Genomic DNA, 14856 nt, shown 5'->3' with positions numbered 1-14856 from the left:
TATATGCATAGACTACCTCTGGAAGGATACCCAAAAAATTGGTAATAGTTGTTGCCTTTGGGACAAGAAACTGAGTGACTGGGGTACAGAGGTTGGAGAAAGACTAATTTTTTACCTTTTGAAATTTTGTGCCTTTGCATTCCTTAGCAATTAATTAATTAGAGATATGCATATATTGCTCATGAGACTGCCATATAACTAAGTTAATGGTTGGTTACCTCTTAGGGGGTCATTGGAGACTTCCTTTAATAAGAACAGTTTTATAGTTGGCATAGTGCTTGAAAAAAATTTATCTTAGGTAAATTAAAGCATTGCTCTTGAAATCTTTTTACTCTCCATTTAGTAAACCATTTCCTTACAGGTATTTCAAAGGGATGCTTTAATCAGGTGGTTCTCAAAGTGTGGTCCATGGGCCTCTGGAAGTTGCTGAGACCCTTTCAGGGGATTTGTCAGGTCAAAACAAATTTCAAAATAATACTAGGATATTCTGTGTCTTTTTAACTGTATTGACATTTATACAGATGATGCAAAAGTAATGAAGGGAGGACTAAAACTGCTGATGCCTTAGCACTATTGGAGACAGTGGACCAAACTGTGCTAGTGTACTTGGCGTTTTATTCTTCACAGCCACATGGCAGCAGTGTAATGGAAGTACACATAAAGCACTTCTGCTGCATACCAAGATACGATGGTTGGTTCAAGGAAAAGCCTTGGTTTGTGTAGCGAGCTGAACTAGCTGCCTTTTTCATGGAACATAGCTTTTACTTGAAAGAATGACTGATAAACTAATTATTCCAAATTGGGTATATGACAGATATTTTCTTGAAAATGAGGAAGTGAATCTGTCACTTCTCCGGGAAAACAGCTGACAGTGTTTATTGCCAAAGAGAAAATCTGAACTTTCAAGTAAAGAATAGAATTCTAGAAAACTTATGTCTACCACTATGAGACTATCTCCCAGTACTTAGACTTTTCTGATGATATCAGCAGTGACATAAATAATTGTAATATTTTTCATATTATATAAGTAAATATGTCAACATTTAAACTACCACTTGTCAAGATTTGGTATAGCATCAAGAAAATCAGGGAATTCCCTGGTGGTCCAGTGGTTAAGACTTGGCCCTTTCACTGCTGAGGGCACAGTTTCAGTCCCTGGTCGGGAAACTAAGATCCTACATCCCGAAAGCTGAGCAGCCAAAAAAAAAAGAAAATCGGCAATTATCTGAAAAGAATATTAAAATACTCTTTTCTTTTCCAATTACATATGTGTGTAAACTGGATTTTTTAAAATGTACACTTTAACCAGAACAACATATAACAGCAAACTTAATACAGAAGCAGATATAAGAATTCAGCTGTCTTCTATTAAACCAGACATTAAAGAGATTTGCAAAATATGTATAACATGCCACTCTTCTTATTTTTGTTTTGGAAAGTATATTTATTTTATATGTTAACATGTAACAGGCTTTTTTTTTTAATAAATTAAGAAACAAGTTTTTTATTGAAGTATAGTTGACTTACAATATTATATTAGTTTCAGGCATAAAACATAGTGATTCAATATTTTTATCGGTTATACTCCATTTAAAATTATTACAAAATAATGGCTATGTTTCCCCGTGCTATACAATATATCCTTGTTGCTTATTTATTTTATACATAGTTTGTATCTCCTACTCCTATACCCGTATTTTGCCCCTCCCTCCTTCCTTCTCCTCACTAGAAACCAGTGGTTTGTTCTCTGTATCTGTGAGTCTGTTTCTGTTTTGTTATATACATTCATTTGTTTTATTTTCTGGACTCCACACATCAGTGATGTAATACAGTATTTGTCTTTCTCTGACTTGTTTCACTAAGCATAATACCTTCTAGGTCCATCCATGCTGTTGCAAATGGCAGAATTTCATTCTTTTTATGGCTGAGTAGTATTCCACTGTATATACGTACCACACCTTCTTTATCCATTCATCTGTTGATGGACACTTAGGTTGTGAAATAAGTATTTTTTAAATTCTTTTAAAATGTTTTAATTTCTAATACAGTAAGTATCAATAGATAAAATCCACTTTCACCAAAATTGCCCTCAATTTTTAGGAGTATAAAGGTGTCGAAAGTCCAAAAACTTTGAGAATTATTGCTTCATTCTGAATGTCACAAAATTTAATTAATGGAAATTACATAGTGTTCGTTGTGTGGCAGCTAATAACACTCTCACCTCAGCAAGAGGAGTCCTTGCTATATGGGACTATGAAGCTTGCCTGCAAGAAGGTAGGGCATCTTCTGAAAGGTATCTGTGCTTTAAAATATAAGTATAGTTGTAGGGGTGGATTAAGTACCCATCTTCTAGGAAGAGACAGGTTTTAAATTGACATATTTTCATTAGAGTACTTCTGTTCCATTTTATTTCTGATATGGCCCCCTTTCAAAGAAGCCATCTACTTCCATGTGAGAATCATAGAGTTGAATGGGATCTTAAAGATCATCTAGTCTACCTTTAACTTTTAGGAAACTGTAACCCAGAGAGAGGTTGCCAGCAAGTCAGGGCCAGAGGTGGGGTTAGAGTCCGGCAGCAGGCTCCCCACCCAGTACTCCTTCAGGTGTATCATGTGGCGGACTTGGAGCTCTGGAGCTCTGTGTTACTCATCACCTTTTCCCATCACCTACCTCTACCAAAGATGTTTAAACGTTTCTGATAAAAGATTTGGAGAAGAGAGAACCTGACTCTCTTAACTTGAAGCATTTCTTCCAATGTGTCCTTTAAGAGAAGTGTTTTCACTAACTTATTAATGCATATATTTGGGTATGCTCCAGGCACTGGACTAGGTACTACAAATGAAAGATAGTTGACTCCAGACCATGAGCAGACAGACAGTTCCAACAGTATGTAGTAATTGCTTTCAAGGATCCATTTACAAAATGCAATTTCTGGCTACTCTGATTAGCCAGACTCCCAGCTTTCCAGCCCTAGAACACAACCTTTACTGGCCCAAGCAGATTTTCTCTTCACATCACATGTTCTCCTTGGGATAACTCGTCTTTTTCCAATGGCCTTTGTGATCCCTTCTGTAACCGTGACTTTTTTTCCAGCTTTACTGTGATATAATTGACATTTAACATTGTATAAGTTTAAGCTATGTAATGTGATGATTTGACATACATTTGTATTGCAAAATGTTTACCACAATAAAGTTAGTTAACACATCCTTCACCTCACATAAGTACCATTTTATTTTTCTTGTTGTTATAGTGAGAACATTAAAGTTCTACTGTCATAGCAACTTTCAAGTATACAATGCAGTGTTGTTAACTACAGTCACTGTGCTGCATATTTGCTCCCCAGAACTTATTCATCATAAAACTGGAAGTTTATACTCTTTGACCAGCATCTCTCCATTCCCCCATCCCTCAGCTCCTGGCAACCACCATTCTGTTCTCTGTTTCTATGAGTTTGATGTTTTTAGATTCCACATATTAGTGAGATCATACGGTTTTGTCTTTCTCTGTCTGACTTATTTCATTCAGCACATTGCCTTCACGGTCCATACATGTTGTTGCAAATGGCAGGATTTTTTTCCTTTTTTATGGCTATTCCATTATATGTGTGTGTGTGTGTGTGTGTATATATATATATATATATATATATATATATATATATATATCACATTTTCCATTATATGTATGTTCCATTATATGTAGATATGTATATCACATTTTCTTTATCCATTCATCCGTTGATGGACATGTACGTTGTTTCCATGTCTTCACTATTGTAAATAGTGCTGCAATGAACATGGGGGTGCAGATATCTTTTTGAGATCATGATTTCATCTCCTTCAGATATGTACCCACAAGTGGGATTGCTGGATCATACGGCAGTTCTGTTTTTAATATTTTGAGGAACCTCCACACTGTTTTCCATAGTGGCTGCACCAGTTTACATTCCCACCAGCAGAGCACATTCTCACCTCCTCACCAGCATTTGTTATCTCTTATTTTTTTGATAATAGCCATTCTAACAGATGTGATGTGCTATCTCATTGTGGTTTTCATCAACAGTGACTTTTAAAAATATATGTTTGTTCTTCTTTGGTTTCTTTCCTGACCTCCACTTTTGTGTTTTCATTTAGTGATTATCCTCACTGTGTCCAAAGTGGAACTACCCATTTTCCTCTCCCACACTTACTTGGGCCACCCACTCACCCACTAGAAAAGCTGGGGAGCTATTGCCTCCAGCTCCATGACCCCACACTGTACGTGCAGCCGGCTAGTGGGTCCTGGAGACTCACCTTCATGATTGCTCTGGAACCCATTCTCCTCACTGCCTTGATGCGGGCTTAGCCTCCTCTCTTGGAGGACTGCTCTTCTCCCCCTTCTGCTCTTTATCTTCTCTAATCTCTTTTCCACAGAGCCGCTACATCATTATCAATGATTTTCTTTTCAGATTATAGAAAACTTTGGAAAATATAGAAAAAATTCGAAAGAAGAAAATAAATGTCACTCATAATTCTTCCATCTAAACATAGCTAACACTAGTCCTGTTTCTATGGGGATTTTGCAGAGACCTGTGTTAACACACTTCTTTCTCCCCACATTGTTTCTCATACTATATATACAGGTTTGTAGCCTGCTTTATTTTGCTTAACATTGTATTGTGAACGTTTTCCCATAGCATAAAAACTATTTGAAACATTTTATGCTTTGTAATACTTTTATTATAGCCCATAATTTGTTTAACTGTTCTTTTGTTGGAGATTTACATTATTTCCAGTTAGAGTGTATTTATCAAGTGAACGTTTGATCATGTTCCTCCCTACTTAAAATCAGTGGCATCCAGTTCCTGATAGGACAGAGCCCAAGGTTTTCACGTGGCTACGAGACCTTCACCCCATCTGCTTCCTTCCTATTCCCCTACACTCTCTCCGTGAAGCCTTGACTCCATTCTTACCAACACTCCCTTCTCCCCACCTCCCCTTTCTGCTCCTAACTATTCTTCAAGACCTACCTCAAGCTTAGTCTCCTCTCTGGTCTTCCTTGACCTCCTTCAATCAGAATAAGTTTTGTTTCTTTTCCTATAACTCTATGTAGCATTTTGTAGATATGACGATTATTGTATTTTCTTTTGCATTATTTTTCATGCTTAAAAATATGGTGGTAATACAAAATCATTATCTTATATTGAAACCATACATTTTCCCATATAGAGTGAAAAGAAGTTCATCTCCACCCCTTATTCCACTTCTTTCCCATAAGTAACCACTATTAGCAGGATTTTATTATATTTTTATCTGTATCCCTTTTCAGATCATGAGCACTCCAGGCCAGGGTTCTTCGTGTCCAAGTGTCTAACAGGAAGCTGGGCACACAACAGGCCCACAGCCTGTCTGAGGGACTGAGTGCCTGGAGAGCAGTAGAGCTTAGGGAGATGTGGGGAGGAGTGATCGTGTTCCTCTGTGGTCAGGTGGCCTCACTGCTTTCTGTCTTTCCATCGGTGCCATTTCTAAGGATTTATGAACAGCTTCCAGAAGTACAGAAAAAGAGAGAAGAGGAAAAGAGGAGATTGGAATATAAGTCGTACCGGCTGCGAGCCCAGCTATATAAAAAGGTCAGTCAGTCCTAGAGCAGGATTGATGAGATTTATCAGGGGAAAGAGAAATTGAGAAAAACACATCTGACCTGTTTGAATTAACCACATTTGGAGAGTGAACTTAAGCTCATAACGCATTATACCACTACTAAAATTTAGAAGATAAAAGCACCTGTAACTAGACTTCAAATCTGAAAATCTAGAAAGGCAAATCTAAAAAAGGCATCTTCCAGGGACTTTCGTGATGGTCCAGTGGTTAAGACTCAGTGCTTCCACTGCAGGGGGCACAGGTTTGACCCCTGGCCAGAGAACTAAGATCCCACATGCCTCACGGCACGGCCAAAAAAAAAATTGTTTTAATGTTTTAAAATTGTTTAATAAATAAATAAATAAGGCACCTTCCAGGCATACATTTGGAATGAAACCAAATTTCATACTTGGGTGTCAGTTTAGACGCCATGCTGGAAATGCCCACATCTTTCAGAACTGATGAGTTTTCATCCAGAGTCCCAAATGATAGTTTTATGCCCCTTATGGGTGAATCATATACCACTAGAACTTTTTAAATAAATTGGGAAATGTCCAAGTGTAGCATACAAGTTGGCAGTCTGGGTACTCAGAGCCTTGAAGCCACTACCATTTCCTGCCCACAGCCCCAGTAGAATCAGTGGTACTGCAAGTTTTAGAACCTCACAGGCCAGGGGACTTGCTACCAATTAATTCCTTGAGAAAGCAGATGGGCTACTATGCCTGAAGGTCCAGATCCTTCAGTGTTCGCATTTCTTTCCCAGCCCCCTCACTTCACCCCCAGAGGACTCTGAAAGTCAGAAACCAAGAGATGAGTTCACACCAGACCGATGTGGGATTGGAGAGCTGCTTCTGGAGCGCATACCGTGGCTCAGGCTGGGCTCCCTCAAGTGGCGACGCCCCAAGCACTACATGGCCTGTCTGGTGTGTCAGCATCACAAGGCCAGGCCTCTTATTGTGCTTGTGTGTTTGTGAACTGATAGGTGGATTAGTCTATTAGGATTATATTAATATTATATTTCTGTATAGACTATAATAGACTACAGATCATCTTCCCTAAGCACTTCAGGAAGTATTTTTTGTATAATTACCATCATTTCTGTAGCTGGGGAAGATAAACAAGATTTGGGGAGAACAACACTGGTCTCTTCAGCAACATGTCTGGGGTGAAGAGTGGCTGTCTGCCTCTAGTGGCAAGAGTATCTAACTTCTTTCCTGCCTTTCTTTTCTTCCACAGAAATTGACCAATCAACTCTTGGGGAGAAAAGTTCCTTGGAACTGACATAAGAATATTTTCCTCAGAGCCTTGGAATTATATTTTATCAGCCTGGAGGAGCACAATCCTTACTTTTATGAGTCTGGTTTAATAAAACTTATCTTGTTGTCCATGTGTAATTTAGAAGTAGTAACCTTCTGAAGAGTCTTGGGTAGAATGATGACTAAGATTATTAATGGTTCAGGAGCAATACTTTCTCCACAGTGGCCTTGCCCACAGGGATGTTTGTTACAATGGTATTATCTTAATTCTAGGCAAGAGTAAGTCCCTTTTTGTATGTGTTTTTATAGAAAATAACTTCTGATTGACTCATAGTAAAGCAAGCAGCAGAGGGTTATTTATTTCTCATCTGTAGAGGTGCAGGGAGCTATGCAGTGTCTCCCTGAGGTGTGTGGGGAACTTCAATCTGAAAGCACCAGTCAAGGAAAAGCAATGCAGCGTAACACGGTGAGAGCCCTTTTGCTGACTTGGTGTCAGACAGTGTCTGGTTAGGGTAGCCATCAGATGAGCCCAGAAACTCTCAGCAGACACTGGTGCCTTGGGTCCAGAGCTACCTCCTAGCCTCATTCCAGCTTCCTTCGGGGCCATTAGCCTTTAGTAGACAAAACTCAAGAGGCAACAGAAGCTTGATTTAAATCATGACCTGGCCCTGGCCAGTGGGATGTGGGTTGTGCCACTTCTAGGTCTAGTTCATGTCAAATCCCACACTCTGTCCCTGGCTGCCTTCTTGCCCTTCAGCAGAGACCTTGGGGTCCATAGCAGACTGATGGCATCATTGGCCCTGATCCTTCTCACGTGGATTCTTCTCACACTCCTTCCCCTCACCCTTTCCACATGACTTCGCATTTCCTCTCACTGAAGAGGCAGGGCATGACACCTGGAGATCTAAGGGGTAGCCCAGCTGAGCTCAGCCTAAGCTGCTGACCCACAGACCCATGAGCTGAAAAAATGTTTATTATTTTGTGGTGGTTTTTTTATGTAACATTCTCGTGGCACTAGATAAATGAAACAGTAGCAACTCCAAAAACTGAATGGAGCAGAGCCACCCCACCACCAAGGCCATTGGGTTCCAATGTGAGCAAGCAGTAAGCTTTTACTGTGCCGTCGCAGTGAGACTTCAGGATTTGCTCATTACTGCAGCACAGCCGGTCCCTCCTAACTAATCCACAACGACACAGATCATAGGGCCCCCTCTTTGCTCCAGTGCCTGAGAGACCTGAGCAGAGGGGAGACGGTAGATAAATTGAATTGCAGGGACAGCAACTAGCCTATAGCTTGTGGAGAAGAAAAACTAGCCCATCTTCCAGAAGCCGAGGCGCTGGTACAGGGCCAGGGCAGAGTACTGCAGTGTGCTGGTGCTGAGGACCACTTTGCTGTAGCCCTGGTGCCACGCAGACTCGGACAGTCCTGATCAGGGCTTTTACTTATCCCCTGACCACGGTGCTCCAAAGCCACACGTAGGTGAAGCAGCTGCAGCTGCTCATTCCACAGGGTGGCCTTCTTAACAGGTAGTGCTCCCACCATGCCCACCACCTGCCCCTCAGACTCAACCACCCAGAAGCAGGAGCCACTCTCACTGAAATAGGATTTGGTGTTGTCAGACATGTCTGTGCAAAGACATGACCTCAAACTGGATCCGGTGGTATTTGGCAGGAAACCTCAGGGCAGCAAGGAGGGCAAGACTGGCCACGAAGGTCAGGACCCAGGAGCCAGAGACCAGGAATAGGGCAAGGGGCCCCCGCAAGCAAGAGCACAAGGGTTCGGGGCAGCTTTAGGATGTGGTGGAAGGTGGTGGGAAGGTGCTCGGTCATCACCTTGGAGAACAAGCCCACGACCCATTTGCGATAATTTTCCTGGTATTTGTGGCTTTGATAAGGAGACATGGAAGACTTCTGTGTCTGGATCTCAAAGTTCAAGAGAGAGGTAGGAGTCCCTGTATGACTTCCTGGCAGCCCTGGAGGAGAGAGAAGCCATGTGAGTGGCTTATCCTCCCACCCCAGAACCAGGGATGACCCTGCTCAAGGATGTGTCCTTCTGCTTCTACCCAAGAGGAAATAGGCCACAACCACTGGGAGAAGGTGTAGAGTCAGCAGAAAGGTCTGCATTTGGTCCTGTCTCCATGCATGACCTTGGGCATGTTACATAATCTTCTCCAAGAACCTGCCTTCTGAAGTTGTTTAGAGGACTTAATAAAATAACATACAAATCTCTGGTTATGAAGTACCCTCCCCTCTCCCTCTTTCCCCTTTCCCTGGCTCTCAGCTTCTCCATACACTGGGGTGGCACCATGCAGCAGCCAAGCATGTGTCCCTCTCCCAGGGACCATACACTGCAGTAGTCCTGTGTTTCCAAGTACAAGTTTCAACAAAGGCTTCTTCCCACTTGTTTGCAAATTTTCAGGCTGTTGAGGTGGCATAAGAGCCAAACACCAAAAATAGACCAGCCTTGAGAGCCAGAGGAGGGTCCAGAGCTCCAGGCCACACCTAAGAACACTGTCCTTCCACCCATGGCCTCTCACCTGCTACCACAAGAGCCTTGAGTGTCCAGGGCAGCCGCTGCCCTCAGCCTCCAGCTGGCATCCAGGAGAGACTGCAAGGGCACCCTCCACTTCCAGGGACCAGGTCCTGGATGACACCTCATTGGCCAGCTCCTGGATATTTGTTCATCATAAATCCCAGGCTCAAGTAGCTGGGCTATGATGGAGCAGGGAGTCCATTCTGCATTCTCTGATCACTGGGGAATTAACCTGGAGGGGTATGCAGGGTCTGGAACAGCTCAGGAGTCCTTGCCCTTGTGGATGGCCTATACCCCACACCATGGCAGTTCACCCAGCACCTTGGTGCTCTCTGATGTCCACCCTCAGCCCTTCCACACAGCTGCTACGACCCTGGGGAATTTGCCCCTCACCCTGTGCTCTGTCATCACAGACCAGAGTCCAAGTCCCCTGGCTCAGCACACAAGGTGCTTCACAGCTGGATGAGGGCAGCAGGGACCTGGCCATGCAGGGCCTATCATCCAGGTTAGGAAGTTTGGACTCTATTCCAAGAACACCAGGAGGCCATTGCTATGCTTTTAGCTGGGGAGTAACATAACCAGAGGTAGGGGTGGGGTATGTGGTGTGTGTCTATTACTCTGGCTACATGTGGAAAATAGATTGGAAGAGCCAGGAATGGAAGCATATATCCCCCTGCCCCCAGAGGCTAGCACAGCAGTCCAGGCAAAAGAAGGGCCTCCAGATACAGATATGCAGGCTGCTCATTTTAAAAGAGCACCTCGTGTGGCTTCCCTGGTAGCGCAGTGGTTGAGAGTCCGCCTGCCGATGCAGGGGACGTGGGTTCGTGCCCTGGTCCGGGAAGATCCCACATGCCGTGGAGCGGCTGGGCCCGTGAGCCATGGCCGCTGAGCCTGCGCGTCCACAGCCTGTGCTCCACAACGGGAGAGGCCGCAACAGTGAAAGGGACCCGTACCGCAAAAAAAAAAAAGGCACCTCGCCCAAGAAGGCTAGTGGGAACTAAAATCCATGAGCCCTGTCACAGAGCTGAGTCTGACCAAAGGAAAAGGCACCTTTTTCTTATTTGCTCAAAGGTGTCGCTGCTCAGTTGGTCCTGCTAGAAAACAGTGACTTGGACCAGAGTTGGGCCATGGGTGTGACCTGGCCCACTTGGAGGTGCATTTTCGGGGTAGAAATGGCAGGAGTTGATGATCTGAGGATGAAGAAGTGGTCAGAGATGACAGATTTCTGGCAAGAGCATCTAGGAAGATGCTGAAGAGAGACCAGACTTGGAGCGACAGATCATGACCACCCCAAAGGTGCCATCCTGGCAGCTGGAATCCAGGGCTGGTGATGGAGACTGCTGAGGCTCCAGATCTTCAGCATGCAAAAAGGCCACAAGGGTAACGTGAAGGCAGGGTGGTGAGCCATGGGTGTGTTACATTGTTTGCAGTACATTTTAATATTTTTTTAAATGTTAAGCAAAACTTGAAGTAAGAATCAAAACAGAATAGAAGGCTCCAAAGTACAGCTGAGTATCCCTAATGAGTCTATCTAATAACAACTAGTCAGAAACCTAATAGTCAAGCTGAGAGGCCAGAGGTCCTTGATCTGTCCCTGCCCTCTCTTTCCTGTATTCTCACCAGTTTCTGTGGCTTCCTCAACACCCAATGTCCTTGGTTTACATTCAGGCTTTTCAACCTTCCTCATAGCCATGAATAATAAGGAAGATTTATTGACATGAAAAATAATTGTCAAAATATAGCACCAAGCTATAAAGGTTATAAAACCGTATGTTTTCATTCATTTTTGGAAAAATATAACAAAAATAATTTATACACACAAGCATGCAGAGAGAAAAGTCTGAATGGTTACACCAAACATTGGCAGCATTTGTCTCTGGATAGAGGAATTACAGGTAATTCTCTGTGTAAGAAATGAAGTCTGGAAGGCTCAGCACATTCCAGACTCTTGGCCCTGCATGCAGATGATGAAACTGAGGCTTGGGAATCTACCTGTCTCTGCCTCAGCCAACTTCTTCTTGTAATTTATTTTATTGAACTATACTTGATCTACAATGTGTTAATTTCTGCTGTGCAGCAAAGTGATTCAGTTATACATATATGTACATTCTTCTCCAGATTCTCTCCATTACGGTTTATCACAATATTGTATATAGTTCCCTGTGCCATACATTAGGACCTTGTTGTTTATCCATCCTATATCTAATAGTTTGCGTTTGACCATCCCAAACTCCCAATCCATCCCTCCCCCACGCCCCCTCCCCCTTAGCAACCACAAGTCTGTTCTCTATGTCCGTGAGTCTTTGTTTGTAGATGAGTTCATTTGTGTCATATTTTAGATTCCACATATAAGTGATATCATATGGTGTTTGTCTTTCTCTTTCTGACTTCACTTAGCATGATAATCTCTAGGTCCATCCATGTTGATGCAAATGTGCCTCAGCCAACTTTTTCTTTTTTTAAATATTTATCTATTTTTGGCTGCATCGGGTCTTAGTTGCGGCACGTGGAATCTTTTGTTGCAGTGCACCGGCTTCTCTCCAGCTGTGGTGCACAGGCTCAGTAGTTGTGGCGCAGACTTAGTTGCCCCACGGCATGTGGGATCTTAGTTCCCTGACCAGGGATCGAACCCTTGTCCCCTGCATTGGAAGGTGGATTCTTAACCACTGTACCACCAGGGAAGTTCCCTCAGCCAACTCTTGAGAGTCTAAAGAGACCCAGCTAAGATTGTGAACTCCTAAAGGTAAAGCAGGTGTGTTATTTTATTCTATTATTTTTAATTAACCATTTAAATGTGTATAATTCAGTGGCATTTAGTACATTCACAATGTTGTGTAACTACCACCTCTATCTAGTTCCAAAGCATTTTCTTTACCCCAAAAGGAGAACTGTTAGTCAGTAGGTAGTCACTCCCTATTTCCACTGCTCCCGAGCCCCTGGCAACCACTAACCTGCTTTCTGTCTCTATGGATTTACCTATTCTCGATGTTTCATTTAAATGGAAACACGTAATATGTGAACTTTTACGTTCAGCCTCTTTCATTTTTCTCTCAAAGTTAACTCATGTCCTAGCATGTATCAGTTCTTCATTGCTTTTCATGGCTGAATAATGTTGCATGGTATGGATAGACCACATTTGTTCATCCAGTCATCCATTGATGGACAACTGAATTGTTTCCACCTTTTGGCTATTGTGAATAGTGCTGCTATGAACATTCTGTACAAGTGGTTGTTTCAACACCTGTTTTCAATTCCTTTGGTATATACCTAGGAGTGGAATTGCTGGGTCATATGGTAACTCTATTTTAACATTTTGAGGAGCTGCCAAACTGTTGTCAAGAGTTTTCCTTTGCCACCAGCAGTGAGTCTTATTTGGTTTTACTATCTGCCTCAGCACCATGCAGGTACATACAGGGAAGGAGAGACAGCTGTTATTCACTGAGATATTAGATGCCTGGCACTGTGAGAAAGCACTTTTCCTATGCTGTACTATTTGATATTGGCAGCAACCTAAGAGCTAAGGTTGATATTTTCCATTTTACAAATGGGAAACCGAAGCCCACAAGTCTGAGATATCCTTCCCACAACCCCATAGAACAAGGCAGGGTGGGACCCAAGCCTTGGCAGCTCTGACTTGAAGGCCTGAACAGTTTGCTTTTCCAGTACCACATGCTGACCCCATCAGGCAGCTGTCTGACAAGTGAGTTATTAAGTACTGTAAAGCACTGTATTCCAGGAGAACCAGCTCTGTCTGCTGGGATGCAGGATTCATCTCCAAGCCTCATGACGCCCCTATCACCAGCGGTCAGACCAGACTTGACCAAATTCCAATACGTGACTAAGGCTCTGTTCTTTCTTCAAGATCCAGTTCAGTGCTACCTTCTCCATCAAGACTTCTGACCCCTCCCAACCAGATGGATCTTGTATCTGCTCCCTCTTTGAAGCCTTTGCACTTCTCATTAAGCACTTATATCACTGTTAATTTGTTACTTACTTAACAAGTAACTGTTAACTTATTACAGTTAATTACACAGTTACAAGTAACTGGACAAATTATTTTATTTTTCTATTGCCTATAGGAGCCTGATTATAATAGATAATTATATTTTTGGAATCACTGTTATTCCCAGAGTTGTGGGACTTGAGAGCAGCATGTCAGTGAAATCCCATGCTTGCATTTATGAAGAACACTTGCCTAACAGACCAGCTCAGTCCAGAAATGGGCCAATGAAATGGAAGGTACATAACTCTACTTTCCATTTCATTGGCCCATTTCTGGACTGAGCTGGTCTGTTAGGCAAGTGTTCTTCAAGAGTCATGTACCAAAATGTTCACTGCAGCTCTATTTACAATAGCCAAGAGATGGAAGCAACCTAAGTGTCCATCATCGGATGAATGGATAAAGAAGATGTGGCACACATATACAATGGAATATTACTCAGCCATAAAAAGAAAATAAATTGAGTTATTTGTAGTGAGGTGGATGGACCTAGAGTACGTCATACAGAGTGAAGTAAGTCAGAAAGAGAAAAACAAATACCATATGCTAACACATATATATGGAATCTAAGGGAAAAAAATGGTCATGAAGAACCTAGGGGTAAGACGGGAATAAAGACACAGACCTACTAGAGAATGGACTTCAGGGTATGGGGAGGGGGAAGGGTAAGCTGTGACAAAGTGAGAGAGTGGCATGGACATATATACACTACCAAACGTAAAATAGATAGCTAGTGGGAAGCAGCCACATGGCACAGGGAGATCAGCTCGGTGCCTTGTGACCACCTAGAGGGGTGGGATAGGGAGGGTGGGAGGGACGGAGACACAAGAGGGAAGAGATATGGGAACATATGTATATGTATAACTGATTCACTTTGTTATACTTTATACAGCAGAAACTAACACGCCATTGTAAAGCAATTATACTCCAATAAAGATGTTAAAAAAAATAAATAAATGGAAGGTAGACAATCAAGACTCATAGTGTTTTAGAAGCCTCCAAAAGAGAAGGAAAATGTCCTGGAAAGGCTTCTGCACGGCAACTCAGGGCCTTACTTCCAGGCATGTGTTCATGCTGGGTGTGCCGGTAGCGACACAGCATGCTAAGATGCTGACTTTCTCCTCAAGCAGAGTGACTTCAGGGACGAGGGCCTCGAAGTATTCAGAGCAGAGTGTTTTCTCATGGCAGCTCACACAAGGGCCATGACAAGGTCTTCTGGGCACTTCGGACTCACCGGAAGTATTGTCCTGAGGCTCTTCGAGGACTCTGGAAATGCAGCTCTCCTCAAAGAACGTGCAGTGTGTTGCCCATCACTCGGCAGGCACAGAGGGCCTCCGAGGGATCAACCCATGGGCCTCCAAGTTGCTCCGCCGGCCCCCAGGGGTCTGGAGGTACTCAGTGAACTTGGAGGGAAAACGATGCATAAGCCGAGAGGCCTGAGAGTCCCCA

The 14856-nt window shown here is 43.0% G+C and overlaps 2 protein-coding genes across 2 annotated transcripts in view; one reads left to right on the top strand and one right to left on the bottom strand.

Moving 5' to 3' along the window:
- The window catches only part of ALMS1 (ALMS1 centrosome and basal body associated protein), a 227579-nt gene extending 220680 nt beyond the window's left edge, over positions 1–6899 (top strand). The window contains exons 22-23 of the mRNA XM_065890809.1: positions 5509–5608; positions 6855–6899. Coding sequence (XP_065746881.1) covers positions 5509–5608; positions 6855–6899 — 145 coding nt within the window. The remainder of the gene's footprint in view (positions 1–5508; positions 5609–6854) is intronic.
- Positions 6900–8052: 1153 nt separating this feature from the next.
- On the bottom strand, positions 8053–8776 carry NAT8 (N-acetyltransferase 8 (putative)). Its single transcript, XM_065890808.1, is given in 4 exon segments — positions 8053–8300; positions 8303–8505; positions 8507–8625; positions 8627–8776. Coding segments are annotated over 4 exon segments (720 nt in total).
- Positions 8777–14856: the final 6080 nt, after the last annotated feature.

Source organism: Phocoena phocoena, chromosome 14 (genome assembly GCF_963924675.1).
Source record: "Phocoena phocoena chromosome 14, mPhoPho1.1, whole genome shotgun sequence".
In the NCBI taxonomy this organism is placed as follows: Eukaryota; Metazoa; Chordata; class Mammalia; order Artiodactyla; family Phocoenidae; genus Phocoena; species Phocoena phocoena.
Note: the sequence above shows the minus strand (reverse complement) of the source record. Positions and strands in the feature narration are given on the sequence as shown.